Source organism: Thunnus thynnus, chromosome 15, assembly GCF_963924715.1.
Source record: "Thunnus thynnus chromosome 15, fThuThy2.1, whole genome shotgun sequence".
Taxonomy (NCBI): Eukaryota; Metazoa; Chordata; class Actinopteri; order Scombriformes; family Scombridae; genus Thunnus; species Thunnus thynnus.
The window spans coordinates 29,470,472-29,483,852 of NC_089531.1; the positions used below are offsets into that span (position 1 = coordinate 29,470,472).

The window sequence follows — 13,381 nt, forward strand, 5'->3', positions numbered from 1 at the left end:
AACATTTCACAAAACGGAAAAGGTAGGGACAACAATTCATGTTTGTGATTGGACAGAACCCAAGTCAATCAATAGCCTATTGGTCCGTTATATCCTACTATAGGAAGTAAACTCCAAAGGATCCACTGACTGGCCGTGAATGTATGTGATACTGGGCCTGTGTCTTCATTGAAAAAGCTATTAAGAGAACCTGGCTGCAGACAAGTTGATGTAAACCACGAGTTCCTTGGCTTTGGTCTGCAGACAAGAGCATTTAGCACCGGACCGCGACAGACGCGTGTGATTCATTAAGGCACCAGAGAGAGAGAGAGAGAGGGGTTGGCAATGGCATGATAGTGATAAGGAAAATGCAGCATAGACTGCGTTAAATTCAAGGAATTTACCCCCAATACCCTATAATAACCTGCAAACTTACTTACACTACACTACCAGAGACAATTAAACATGTTATTTTTCACAGCAAACATGCAAAACAATTTACCGGGGGAACTCCTAACTTTACTGCACATGGCAGTTGTAGAACAACAAAGTGTAACAATTAACAGGAGAACGCATTTAGGCCCATCGGTTGTAAAGAAAAAGCATTGCAAATTCGCAATTTAATGCATTAAATGCCTCTTAAAGTTGATTTTTGTCATTTTTATTTGTTTGTTGTCTTTCTGGTGTCTGTTTCCCGGGTCTTTAGCGTTGTTTTATTTATTCAAATAATTTTCGTAGTGTGCGCCACGTTTTAAATAAAGTTTTATTTACAAAAAAGAGGACGAGGAAAAGTAGGAAGAAGGTGGAAGAAGAAAAGATCAGCCATCTTCGTGAGGTCGAAATCTGCCGTGCAGGGGTAATATTTTTAGTATTACTAAATCATCATGCATTCTTGCGTTTGCCGAACATACGTATGAAGCGAAAACAATAACACGCGCCATGTCCATTACGTTCACAACGGGTTAGCTTTTCGCTAGCTCCCGGCTAGCTTGTTACATAAGCTAAATTAGCGTGGCAAAGTTAAGCAGCAGGAGATGATGGGACCGCCGCTGAATGGCAATAACAATTATTCCACGTTTCATTGTATTTTCTCAAAACCGAATGTGCGTGAATTGATAGTTGTTTAAAATCCAGTTGTAAGTCTGGGGATCACATGTAGCTGGAACCACCGGCCACAGCGGTCCCCAAAAACAACCTTTCCATGGCTAACCTAGATGTAAAAGTCTAAATACTGACGTCTGTTTTATTTCCGAGCCATTTTCCTTGGCATTAACGGAAACGTCAGACTGTCTAGATATAAGGACACAGAGAAATGTCAACTTTTTTCCTTTAACTTTATTGCTGAAATCAAGAGCAGTGTATAAAAAAGGGAACAGTGCCATCAAGTGATGGTACAAAAAGCAGCAATGAATATAGGATCAAGACTCAAAACCAGGAGAAATAAATAGATAAACACATGAAAAAAGAAAGAAAAACTCTGGACTCCGTGCAGGTCAGTCAAGATCTTTTACAGCAAAGTGGAAAAACCGTTTCTTTATGGACCTGGTTTTGTGCAGCCTGTCCATATACAGTCAGTTAGTCCATATGGTGTATGACAGGACAGTACAGAGAAACTCCAGGGGCCTGTTTCAGAAAGCAGGCATGACGAACAGCGGGAAAAGTGTCAATATGTTAACACAATAAAGTTGTATTCAGTGTCGTCCATTAATTCATCATTTACCAGACTTACATTTCTGACTGTGTATCAGGCTGTAGCTACATTATATTTTAAATATATTTGTTCAGCTTTAATTGAAGGGGACAAAACACAAGTGGCAGCAACTGAAGATAAAAAATATAAAGCTTTAAACAATATATAGATCAAAGACATAGAGACATGACTGTAAGCTTACAGTCTGATCCAGTAATAATGTGTTTGGTGATTTGAACTTGAACTGAAAAAGCCGTCGATCAGTGCGACCAATCACATCATGAGTGATAGAGATAATTATTCATTGATACCATGTGTCTAAAGCTTCATACCGATATTTCAAATTTAAACTAAGATTACACTTTATGTGCAATAAACAGGTCAGGAGCTGCTCTAACAAACTGACAGCTGTCTTGTGCACAGAGTCACAGCGTTATAACAGGAGGACATGCAGAGGTTTTATTCTCAGCTGAAGCTGAATTCACACTATGTAATATTTGAATGTGAGAGCAAAAACCGCTGCCCAAAGAAATGACTGATGTGGATAAAAGTGGTAACTTTAGAAAGTCCTTGAGTAACTAAATTAATGTCCAATTTTGATTCTGACATACAGTATACCTCCTCTAATTAATGCACTTTGATACGGACTGAATGAATGAGGAAACGAAACAGTGTGTCTGACTCTGGAAGAGGCAGGAGACAGAGAAAAACTCAGGGTTTGTTGAAAAAATGGTAACTGACCCCAAGTTTAAGTTAGCTCTCTTTCTAGAGCTGAAAACCCAGAGTTTCCCTTATCTCAGGCTTAAGAAACTCAGAGTTTTCAATAATCCTGCTTTCTGAAACAGGGCCCGGGAGGTTCTGGGGAAGGAAATGATGTGCAATCCCAGCAGGGATTAGAAAGTAGTCAATTTCTTCAAAGAGTCCCATAAAAATATGAACTGTCTGAAACATCTGGTTGGTTGAGCAGTGTGAAGAAAACATGAGCTTCTTGTGGCTCTATTGTTGATTTAGATTGTGGAGGCTACATGCGTAGTGCATTGTGGGTAGCTGCCTGCAGGAGGCAACACAGCAGTGACTGCCACTGATCTGCACTTATTATGGTCATTAAAAAAGTTGCAGTAAATTCTCAAACAGGGTGTTCTCTGAATTGTTCTCATACTTGCCATGTATCACTACTTGATGTAATGACACATGTTAAAATATAGATGTGACTACTTTTTTCTCATCTCTGCATCACTCTTAGATGCCCAGACATTGCTCAGCAGGTGGCTGCAAATCTCGGGACAACCGTGAGACTCGTAATGCTGGTATCACCTTTCACAAGTGAGCATTTTACACAATTTGAAGAACATCAGGATGACGCATCTAGGTTTTAAAAACTCCTACATATTGTATACTTGTACTAATAATTTGTCTTTGTGATGGCCAGATTACCAAAAGGAACAACTCGGAGGAACCTTTGGATCAGCAACTCCCACCGTGCAGACTCCTGGGATCCTCAGACTGACTTTGTCTACTTTTGCTCCAAACACTTCACCCCTGAGAGCTTTGAACTGACTGGATGCAGGTCTGTAGACTCAGTCAGGACATTGGAGATTACAGATATCAAGAGTTTAACTCTCATTCTTCTGTTATTGTGGCCTGGGAACCAGATGAATCTGCAAGCTCATTCTTTATTTACTCTGGCAGATGTATCTGGCCTCCCTCCCATTCAGACAGATTTCCAGCCAACCTGGCCCGGCTCGGGCCAATCACACGGGCCAGTCATTTATCTAATATGAGGCAGGTTTGATATGATGACTGTACAGAGGAGCGCCATTGGGGCATTTTCGTAAACAACCAAGATGGCTGGCACTGATGTGGAACAATCTGTTGAATCAGCTATTGCAACACTATTAAACAAACTGGACTGTATATTTTCTCTAAAAGAACAAAGACAAAGAAAAGTCACATCCGTTGTTTCCCCAACTTCTGGAAAAATGAAGGGGGTTAGCTCCAAGTTAGCAACAATGGATTAGCCTAACCTGACAACGAAAAATAGAGAACGGAGAGTGTGTGGCTGCTGAGTCCCACCCGAGTTTTGCTCTGTGCACCAACCCCCCACCCCGAAGCCGCCACTACCACCCCAAAGCAGTTACCCTATGGGAAACACTGGCGCTATGTCACACATTGTGTTGCTCTGATTGGTTGTAGGTCTATCCAATTGCATCCAGAGGCATTTTGGTCTGCGCCCATTGATAATGCCCTTGGAAATCAAAAATGAACTGAGAGGTTCCAGAATAATTTGCATTTGTGAATTGGTCTGGCGATGTCAGACCACTGTTATTGACCATGCTGCAAAATATGTTGCTGATAGTTTTAAAATAGCAACCTAAAATTTGTTTGACCTTTTCACTCACAGTGGGATCAGAAGACTGAAAGAAGATGCATTTCCTACAGTATTTGATTACTCTTCAGCAACCAAATGCAAAAGATCAGGAACTCCTCAGAAACAAGAAGACATTCCTGTCAGGTAAACAGAATTGATACAGAGTCAGATTTTGATATTGATCAAGAGCAGAGTCTGGAAGTACCACCTATCAACTTTTGTTCAGCAGTTTATGAGCCTCACTTGTGTACTGGCTCAAGACAGAGTCTAAAAGTTAAGCTTGTAAAATGGTATTGAGACATAATATCACATATAACATGCCAATCTGCTCATTATTGTCTATTAATTTCCCTGTTCTGGCAGTAGTGGGTTTATTTTTACATGCAGACACAGCAGAATCGTTTAAGTACAAGCAATCTGCAAAACAACAGACTCTATTCAGTTTTTTTATGAGTTGTTACTGCAATGTTTATTTGCACTTTCCTTAACAAACTTCCAAAATACTTGACAGGGAAAACAAGACTGAGAGTCTACAGCAATGCTAGAGTGGCAGCATGAACAGTTGGTTGTTTGGGTAACTGCAGTATGTATCATGGACCATGAGGCCACCAGGATGCCCAAGGACTTGCAGCCTTTACTGTTATTTTTGGTAGACTTAGTGAACACAGGTACCCCTAGATGTCACTAGCAGCATGAAATGCAGCTAATCTGCACTTCTCAAACATAACAATATCAGCATCATATAATCTATGAAGCTGTAGCTGATGCTTTACCTTGTTTGACTCCATGTTTGTTTGCTACTGTGGTCATGGAACCACTTTGATAAGCTTTAACTAGCCTATATGACCTCTATGGCAGTGCCTGGTTGGTGTTTGAGTGCTTGTGTGGAGCATGTTTAGGGCGTTAGACAGCACTCTCCAGTACACACGTTACATTGCAACATTGCATTTGATTGATTACTTTATCAAACCAGAGGGCAGTTGACTCACATTATGGAGAAAAAGAACATTCTTAATAAGAACAAGTTACAGTTCTCCTGCCAAAGCATGCAGGCAGGAGAAAACAACAGCACAGCCATAACACTATACAGTACTGACCTGTACTCATTATACAAGTAGAAGATACGCAGCAATAAAAAGTACACTGTACTGCATTGGCTGTTGTGCTGATAGGAGTACTAAGCATTGAATGTGAAGATTTGTCCTTTCATTTGTCATGTATGTCATACCTGTCATATGTTACTGTCATGTCTGTATGTTCTGCCATGTGAAAGAAAACCTCATGGAACAAACAGCCTGTGTCACTTTATTTTCTCTGAAGGAAGAATCCACGCTCAGGTGACAAGAACACTCAGCAGCAGGAGGAGGGTCAAACTTCAGAAGAACCCACAGTTCATAGTTCAGTGGCAGCAGCTGGTGAGACTAATGAAAACATACCCGCATCTTCTCAAGAGACAGCAGAGGTGGAGCAGCTGTCACAGCAAGAACATAGTTCTTCACCACCACTAGTGTCTCGTTCCATCTCCCCATCGCGTTACATGAGGCGCCTACCACCTCCTCCAGGCTTCTATCTGCCGAAAGAGCACAGCTACGCTCAGCTTTGCCCCCTGCTGTGGAGGAGACGTTATGACCAGGCTATTGACTGCTTGGAGAAGGCCTTACGACAGCTCCATGCAGCCAGGCGGAGGGAGAACCGCCTGCGGAGCACTATGCTGAGGCTCCGTGATAAACGGCTGAAGCACACCCTGCTCGTGTCACGAGATGGGTCGAAAGACAAAGGGGGCTGGACATCAGGGGAGGAGAACAGACGAGGCAAAGGCGGTTCTTACCAGGATAGTGAGACTGATGCTAAGTCTGAGGATACAGGGTTATTTGAGGACAGATGTGGGGATCAGATGGAATTGGTGGGTCGTTTTCTTCCAGACACCAACAGCTGGTCTGAAGAGGAGAAGGGTTACTGCTTCTACTGTGGAAGAGGGCAGGTGCAGGGTGGTGGTCAGCTAGCACGCAGTGTTTCAAAGACAGGGAAAGATGTCCAGCCCACAGTGCATAAGGACTCTCTGATGATTCAGAGAAGTGTGGAGACTGGTACCTGTGGCACAGCTGAAAATGACCAAGAAATACAGATAGTCAGGCTGGAAAGAGCTTCTGGGAAAATTGTAGAAACCAGTGACTCAAATGTAACAAATTCCCAAGTCCTGCTCCAAACTCAAGTTCTTCAGCATGTGATCCCTGCTGCAGTGTCTCTGTCTGATACTTGTGAGCAGAGTGTGCAGTTTTTAGGCTCTCAGCAGGAGCTGCTGCTCTCTGACATGTGTGAAAGGGAGTCTGAAGCCACGGGTCAACAGCATCATCTGGACCTGCAGCAACAGCTGTTTTGGATACAGGACGATGCTGAGGGACAGGTCATCCTGGTTCCTGTCCCTGTTGAAGATGGATTGCAAAGCTTTCTGAAGATGGAGGGAGTGGCTGACGAAGCACAAACCATACTGGTGTCAGAACTGGATCTTAAAGGAGACTTTGGACTCATGACAGAGAACACTGGAGGTCTGTCCAGAGGTGAAACAGGGTGTGATGATGAACATGGTGACCAGCATTCTGTTATCAACAGCACATCGGTGGAAATGAGAGATGTGAGGGAGAAACTGAAAGAACACCTGGAGGGATTTCACCTTCAGCTGAGCACTGAGTTTATAAACTGACATGATGTTCTGAATGAACACAACAGACAATATGTTCTTGTTCCATTGACACTGATCATTTTCATCCCTTTTTATTATTAAACCTTTATTTAACCAGGCGAGCTTACAAGATCTCTTTTTCAAGGGAGCCCAGGCCAAGATAGGAGCAATACAGTCTGTCAGACATACAAGCAAACATTAAAACCACATAAAACAAAACATACAGTAGCAACTCACAGAAACATACGCCTAACAAGACAGTAGGAAACAAATCTATCTAAGGAAGCAATTACAAATTCCAGTTGAGTTTGCCTCCAAACCCTTCACTACATTTTAAATGACCTAATCAGGATCAGCTCATCAAGCTGCAAATCTGTCTGTAAGTGGTTCCAGGCTGCAGCGACAGAGAACATAAAGGCCTGTTTGCCAAATTCAGTGCAAACCTTAGGGATGGGCAGTAAGAGGATGCCATTTAAGTGCAAACAATGTTTACTCGTTTTGAGTGAGATATATCCACAAAGGTAAGAGGGGAGAAGACCAAGGATGGATTTATAAATAAATATGAACCACTAACTGAGTCTGCACTAGGGTAATGAAGGCCACTGAAGTCTGGCATATAGGGTGTAATGGTGAGTAAGAGCTTTGCAGCCTGTGACAAACCTCAGAGTGCTGTGGTACACAGTATCCAGCCAATGCAAGCATTGGGCAGAGGCATGCATGTACAGCTGATCACCATAGTTAAGCAAAGGAAGGAAAGTAGCCTCAACCAGTATTTTCCTGGCAACATAGTTTGTTTCTAAATTAAAAACCGAGCTCCAGTTTTCAAGTTTTCAATGTGAAGTTTAAAAGTTAAAATAAAAATTAAAATACCTCGATACTTGTACTGTGACACTAATTCAATCTGACTGCCCTGCAAAGTTACAATGTTATGAGGAGAAGCTTATGTCTTCCTGGCATTAGAAAATGATATCAATTTAGTTTTTGTGGCAGTCAACACAAGTTTTGGATCAAGCAGCCGTGATTCTACAGTACCAGAGGCAGACTGCAAATACTGAAGTGATTGAGCAAGGATGGAACCACAGCAGTAAATGACAGCGTCGCCAGCATTAAAATGAAAGTCTACATTAGTAACATTTTTACCCAGATTGTTAACATAGATAGTAAACAAAAGTGGACCCAAAACAGAACCTTGGGGGACCTCTAACGCGACATGTAGTACACTGGTTGAAGTGCCATCAAATTTAACATATTGTGTCCTTTCAGAGAGGTCATTTTTAAACCAGCCAACAGCCTGCTCAACCCAATACTGAGCAGCCGTTGCTTCAGGATATGGTGGTCAACTATATCGAAGGCCTTTGAAAGATCGATGAATAAGAGCAGCACAGGTTTTTTGTGATCCAGTGACTCCATTATATTGTTAACAACCTTTAAGGATGCTGTGATGGTACTGTGTCGTTTCCTGAAGCCAGACTGGTACATTGAAAGGATATCATTAGAACTCCTTCAGCTGATCATTTACCAATCTTTCAAGAACCTTCTATAAGACAGTTAAGTTGGAAATAGGCCTACAGTTGTTAAGTGATGTAGGGTCCTCCCCCCTTTTAACAGAGGGTGAACATGGGCAGATTTCCATATTTTTGGGATGACATTTTGAGTGAGTGATGTTTGATAAGGGTTTAGCAGTAAAATCAGATGCAAGTTTTAAAAAGTATGGTACCAGATTATCTGGACCTGCAGGTTTTTCAGTGTCCAGCAAAAGAGCTCTGTGAACTTCATCAACAGAGAAGGGAACAAAATAAAGAGGCTGACCGTCAAAAATACAATCAACAATCATGTCTGAAGAAGGCAAGGTTTTTAAATTCAGGGACTGGTTAAACAGTAAACTGGAGGCAATGAAGTGTTCATTGAAACATTCCAGCATAGAAGATCTCTCAGAAATGGATGTGGTCTCAAGAATTAAGAACTTTGTTATCCTAGATTAAATAACTGAAAGATTCATTTTTTCAGTCTTTTCTGCCAGTAGAATCACATATACTGTACATTGTGTAGACCTACATGCATATTTCAGAGGGTGCTTGGCCTTTGAAATGTATAACACCACTTCAGAATCAACTCAGCAACATGCAGTCAGATATACTGTTGTAGAGCAACATAGCTTTTTAAAGATATATTCCATGCTTAGTCACTTTAGAAAGGTGCTTTAAATAAAAAGTCTGGTGATATTCTACATCTTTCTTATTGTCAACACATCCCATGTGCAGAATTAAAAATTATTGTGTGTATCAAAGGCTGATATATCTTATTCTCTTGTGCCATGGAGTTCCATTGTTGTCCAGACACTATTAAAAACACATCACTGAGCCACACTGTTGCACTGGGTGACATGTTCCTTCATTACCATGAACACACACACTGTAGTTTATTTTGACTCAGTCCCGCATACACTGTCCTGCTGCCAGAAGTGTCACTATGATTATGCTGCCACCTTCTGGTTCAGCAGTTCTCCAAGCTGCAGACTGCTCAAAACAAGCATATTAGAGTTATATTCAAATGTCTTCACTGAACACACTTTGAGCCAGCGCACTTCTAAAACCTTAATTATCCGAGTGGGAAGAAGAATAATGCAAAATAAGTTAGGTCTCACTTACAAATTAATAAAGAATACAGGTTCCACTTACTTAGCTGCTTAAGTCTCATCAGCAATCATCATAGCTATGCAACACGATGTAGCTTAACATCATTCCTTTCAGATTCAAGAGGTCTGCAGGCAAAAGTGTAAGTGGATGATGTTTGGTTTTGCAGATCCATAATCAGCATTCTTTTTGATGCACTGAATGATAAGATGAAGCTCATGGTCTGCTGAGTGACCGCCATCACTGAAACGTCACCTAATGGAGGCTTGTGTTGCAGCTGTATTTCTCTGTAAAGTCTGCATTCTCAGTCTATTTTTGTATGCATTACCTTCTATGGAACATGACATATGGGACAATGAAATGTTCCTTAAATGTCTTTTCCCCAAATGCACAACACACCCTGATTAAAGATAAGTGCCAGCTGCAGACAATGCTGAAAGATTAGTTATTATTAGTCATTTATTAAGTAAACAAACCAAAGGTTGCTTTTTTGCTGCACTGATATCAATTATAGACTGGAACGTAGTATGTTAAAGCATCATTTGACACTTTTTGAGTAATTCAATATTACAATAAATCACCATATACATAGTTTATTACTGTTGAGTGTGAATGATTAAACCAACAGGTATAAGTACCTGTGGGTGTAATCGGGTGTGAGTAGATATCACAGTGTGACACATCTGGCAACTGGGTGAGGCTGTTTGGTTAGCATGGATTACTCAGCTAGTGTTAAGACAATCAGGAACAGGGAAAGTGCTCAATGTCTAGACGTGAATTTTCTTACTACATTTCATACATATACAAATGTGTGTGGGCTATATTTCCACTGTGTCCCTCTGCTGATTTGGAGGGGATGGGGAGGAACCTTTCATTAACAGGGACACAAATATACATGATGTTAAATAAAAATACATTAAGAGAAATCAAATAATACATTTCTGCTGTTAAATTATAAAATCATGACATCCAGTGCCGACCCATAGCTGAACAGAGCAGCGGAGGATCTGTAGGCTTTTTCTTTATCATAATTGTAATCATTTATTGTTAGATAATAGAACAACAAAATCATTAACTGCCACTTAGACGGCTGAGCTCATGAACAGCTTAAAGCTGATTCTTCTTTAGATAACTCACAACCAGCACACACACAAAGAAACAAACAATACATACAGAGAGAGAAGAAGGATAATAAATATATAAATATAAAAAAGGAATTAAACCTGAGTAAGCATATTTTTTATAGACCTGGCTCTAATATGCACCATTTCATAATCTTCTCTTGCCTGTGTCTAGTGTTGACAAACAAAAAACCATAAGTTGGACATTGGAGACTCGTCACCAAGTGTTTCTGGATTTGTGGCCAATCAGATTCGGTGACACTACAGGATCAACTGTATGAAAAGACCTTCAGATGTTCAGGTGAGCTGTTGGTGCTCTGCAGACAGAACTAAAGCCAGCGTTGATGCATGTCAGATGTATGACTTTGTATCATGAAGCTTCCTGTGATGTTAGCTACACCTGAAGGAACAGAGTGAATTCCAGTAGATCAGAGTGTTTTCCACCTCAGTTATCCCAAGGACTTTTGAAACCTGCGTGATGTTGACACACTAATAATAATATCATCCACATTACTCAGTGACATTCATATTTCCCACTGTCTCAACCCAGCAGGAAAATAAACACTGACTGAATCTGTCTCTCTGTCTTCTGAAATATCCTTGATTGATAACCTCCTTCACCTTTTCTCATAATGACCAGATTGTGATTTCATCATGATGAGATCTTTTCCCTCTTTTATAGTAAGACATAATTATGAGATACAGAAGTCATAACTTCCATAAGCCTTTTTTTTCCTTTTTGTGGTGTCTTATTCAATCGCCTTGAAATCTGTGATTCTGTAACCTATTGAGATTAAGTCAACCAGTGTCATTATTTCTCGCTCCACAGCGTCTGTAAATCTGTGTTTACACAACTAAGATGCAATACACTGCATTAATAATATTCTCCTCTGATTTTACACATCAAGATCAGGTTTCTGGTTATGGTTAGTCTTTCTCAACCTGTGAAAACATGTTGGATTTCTTGTTTGAGCTGAGAAAATAACCCTGATGATGTCATAGTGATGTCATCGAGGTTGTTTAAGTTTGAGTGCAGCAGCTCCTCAGTCCTAACATAACATCAGCCACAGAAAGCTGCTGTTATCTTTGACAGCAGCTGGAGCCAGGAGCAATATGTCAAGAAAATTGTTCAGTCATGTTTTACTAACTGAGGAATATCTTCAAAATGAGATCAATTATGTCTTTTATTAACAGTAAAGGAAATTACACATTATGCTTTTATATCCTCCTGCCTGATCATTATAATTGTTTACTTGTCGGAACAGTGGAGCTCTGGAGCAGCTCCAACTTGTTCAAACTTCAACAGGCAGATCACTGACCAGAACCAAGTGATCTCCACACATCCCTGAGCCTCCAGCCTCCATTAAAATCCATTTTAAACTACTGTCAATCACATACAAGACTTTTCTTGGTCTGACAGGAGTTTATACCTGAACTTCTAATCATTTTTACCAACTAATATACTTTATTTCTTTTATCATGAGATGGCATTTTTAACAGATCAAATTTCTCTATTTATGTTTGTTGTATTTCTTTTATTGGGAGTTTCCTCTATAAAAGAAAGCCTGGAAACTGGAGGTGTGGAGCTGAGTTTCTGTTGTGAATCTGTCTTGTGAGTCACCCCACTTAATTGAAATTAAATGCTAAATTACTGGAATGCCCCTTTAATTGAATTTGTTGTGTATGTTTAGTATTTCTGAGATATAAACAGCCCACGTAGCGTGTAATAAAAACGTTGCATCAAATTTTCTTTTGGAAATGATGTTTCCTTCAGTCATTTGTAATAGTAGCTTACAGTAATAGTTATAATAGTAACTTGTAGGGAGCATTATGTCATATCATGGGAATGTTTGCTGGTAACTGAAAGTAAAATGTGTATGGGTGTGTGTGTGGTGGTATTTGTGTATTTATGTGTATCTTAATGCTTATGTGTGTGTATATTTCTGTATATGTTCTGGTTTGTGTTTGCATGTCTGCCTGTGCGTATATTTGTGTGTTCCTGTTTGTGTATATATATATATATATATATATATATATATATGTAAATGCATTCATGTTTGTGTGTGCCTGTATTCGTGTAAACGTGCTGATGCTTGTGTGTTGTTTGTTTGTGCTTGTATGTGCTAATGCAAAGCATCTGTTAGCAGCTCAGCGCGCTGTCACACTGAGTCGCACTAGAGGATGAAACAATGGAAGGGTTGATGGTCTCTGTAACAATTCACTGTGTTGCTTCTTTGAATGGGTGTGGCATCAAGCCTTTCCCAGTCAGATATTCAGGACCTGGAGGAGGGGGAGGGGTGTGGGGGTAATCATAGAGAGCATATATTGTGACACACCCTTCACCCTGAGGACATCCGCTTCTATCTCTCTATCCCAGCCTTGGAAAAGCTGCCTGCTGGAATTCAGTTGATTCTTTAACTGATTTTGTCTGTAGATAAATTCTTGTGGTTAATTTGAACCAAACTTCAGCTTTCCCCTCACTTGCACACCCACCCCACTGACTGTCTGCAGTCATAAAAACCGGATAGAAAGAATGTGGTCGTGCCTGTTTTCTCCTCACTCTCTCTCCCTCTCTCTGTCTCTCCCTCCTTTTTTCATTTCAAAAACTCTTTACTAGGAACATTACTTCAAGGCATTCCCCCACTGTCTGAATGTTTCACATCTAATCTAGGTATACTTGCATATAAACCTGCAGTATTAAAAGTATCTGCTTTCATGTTAACAGTAGGTAGTGAAGAGGTTAACACAGTGACAGTCTGGAAGAAAAGTAGAATACCAGCCTAAACTTGCAGGCAGTTATTGCGTAAAACAACGGTGTCCAACTTTTACTAAAGGTTTCCAGATGTGGAATGAGTTGTCTTCTGGATTTGAGCTGCCTCTGTGGAATAACACATCACTTAATACAGTATA

At 40.5% G+C, this 13,381-nt stretch overlaps 1 protein-coding gene across 3 annotated transcripts; it reads left to right on the forward strand.

Annotated features, from left to right (window-relative positions):
- Positions 1–727: 727 nt before the first annotated feature.
- thap7 (THAP domain containing 7) lies at positions 728–6,835 on the forward strand. 3 transcript variants are annotated; one of them, XM_067611677.1, is made up of 5 exons: positions 728–835; positions 2,913–2,992; positions 3,099–3,236; positions 4,071–4,181; positions 5,358–6,835. In XM_067611677.1, the coding sequence occupies exons 2-5, from the start codon at positions 2,913–2,915 to the stop codon at positions 6,736–6,738; spliced, it is 1,710 nt and encodes a 569-aa protein (XP_067467778.1). In that variant the 5' UTR covers positions 728–835; the 3' UTR covers positions 6,739–6,835. The 3 variants fall into 3 exon arrangements, with proteins under 3 accessions (XP_067467778.1, XP_067467776.1, XP_067467775.1); XM_067611674.1 differs by lacking the exon at positions 728–835 and adding an exon at positions 894–1,471; XM_067611675.1 differs by lacking the exons at positions 728–835; positions 4,071–4,181 and adding an exon at positions 890–1,471.
- The last annotated feature ends 6,546 nt before the right edge of the window (positions 6,836–13,381 follow it).

What these genes read in the sequence shown, in the direction of transcription:
- thap7 (XM_067611674.1), top strand. Translation starts at nt 1,436, where the DNA reads ATGAAAAAAGAAAGAAAAACTCTGGACTCCGTGCAG. An exon ending in TTTGAACTGACTGGATGCAG is followed by an intron (nt 3,237 to 4,070) that starts GTCTGTAGACTC and finishes TTTCACTCACAG; the next exon opens with TGGGATCAGAAGACTGAAAG. An exon ending in CAAGAAGACATTCCTGTCAG is followed by an intron (nt 4,182 to 5,357) that starts GTAAACAGAATT and finishes TTTTCTCTGAAG; the next exon opens with GAAGAATCCACGCTCAGGTG.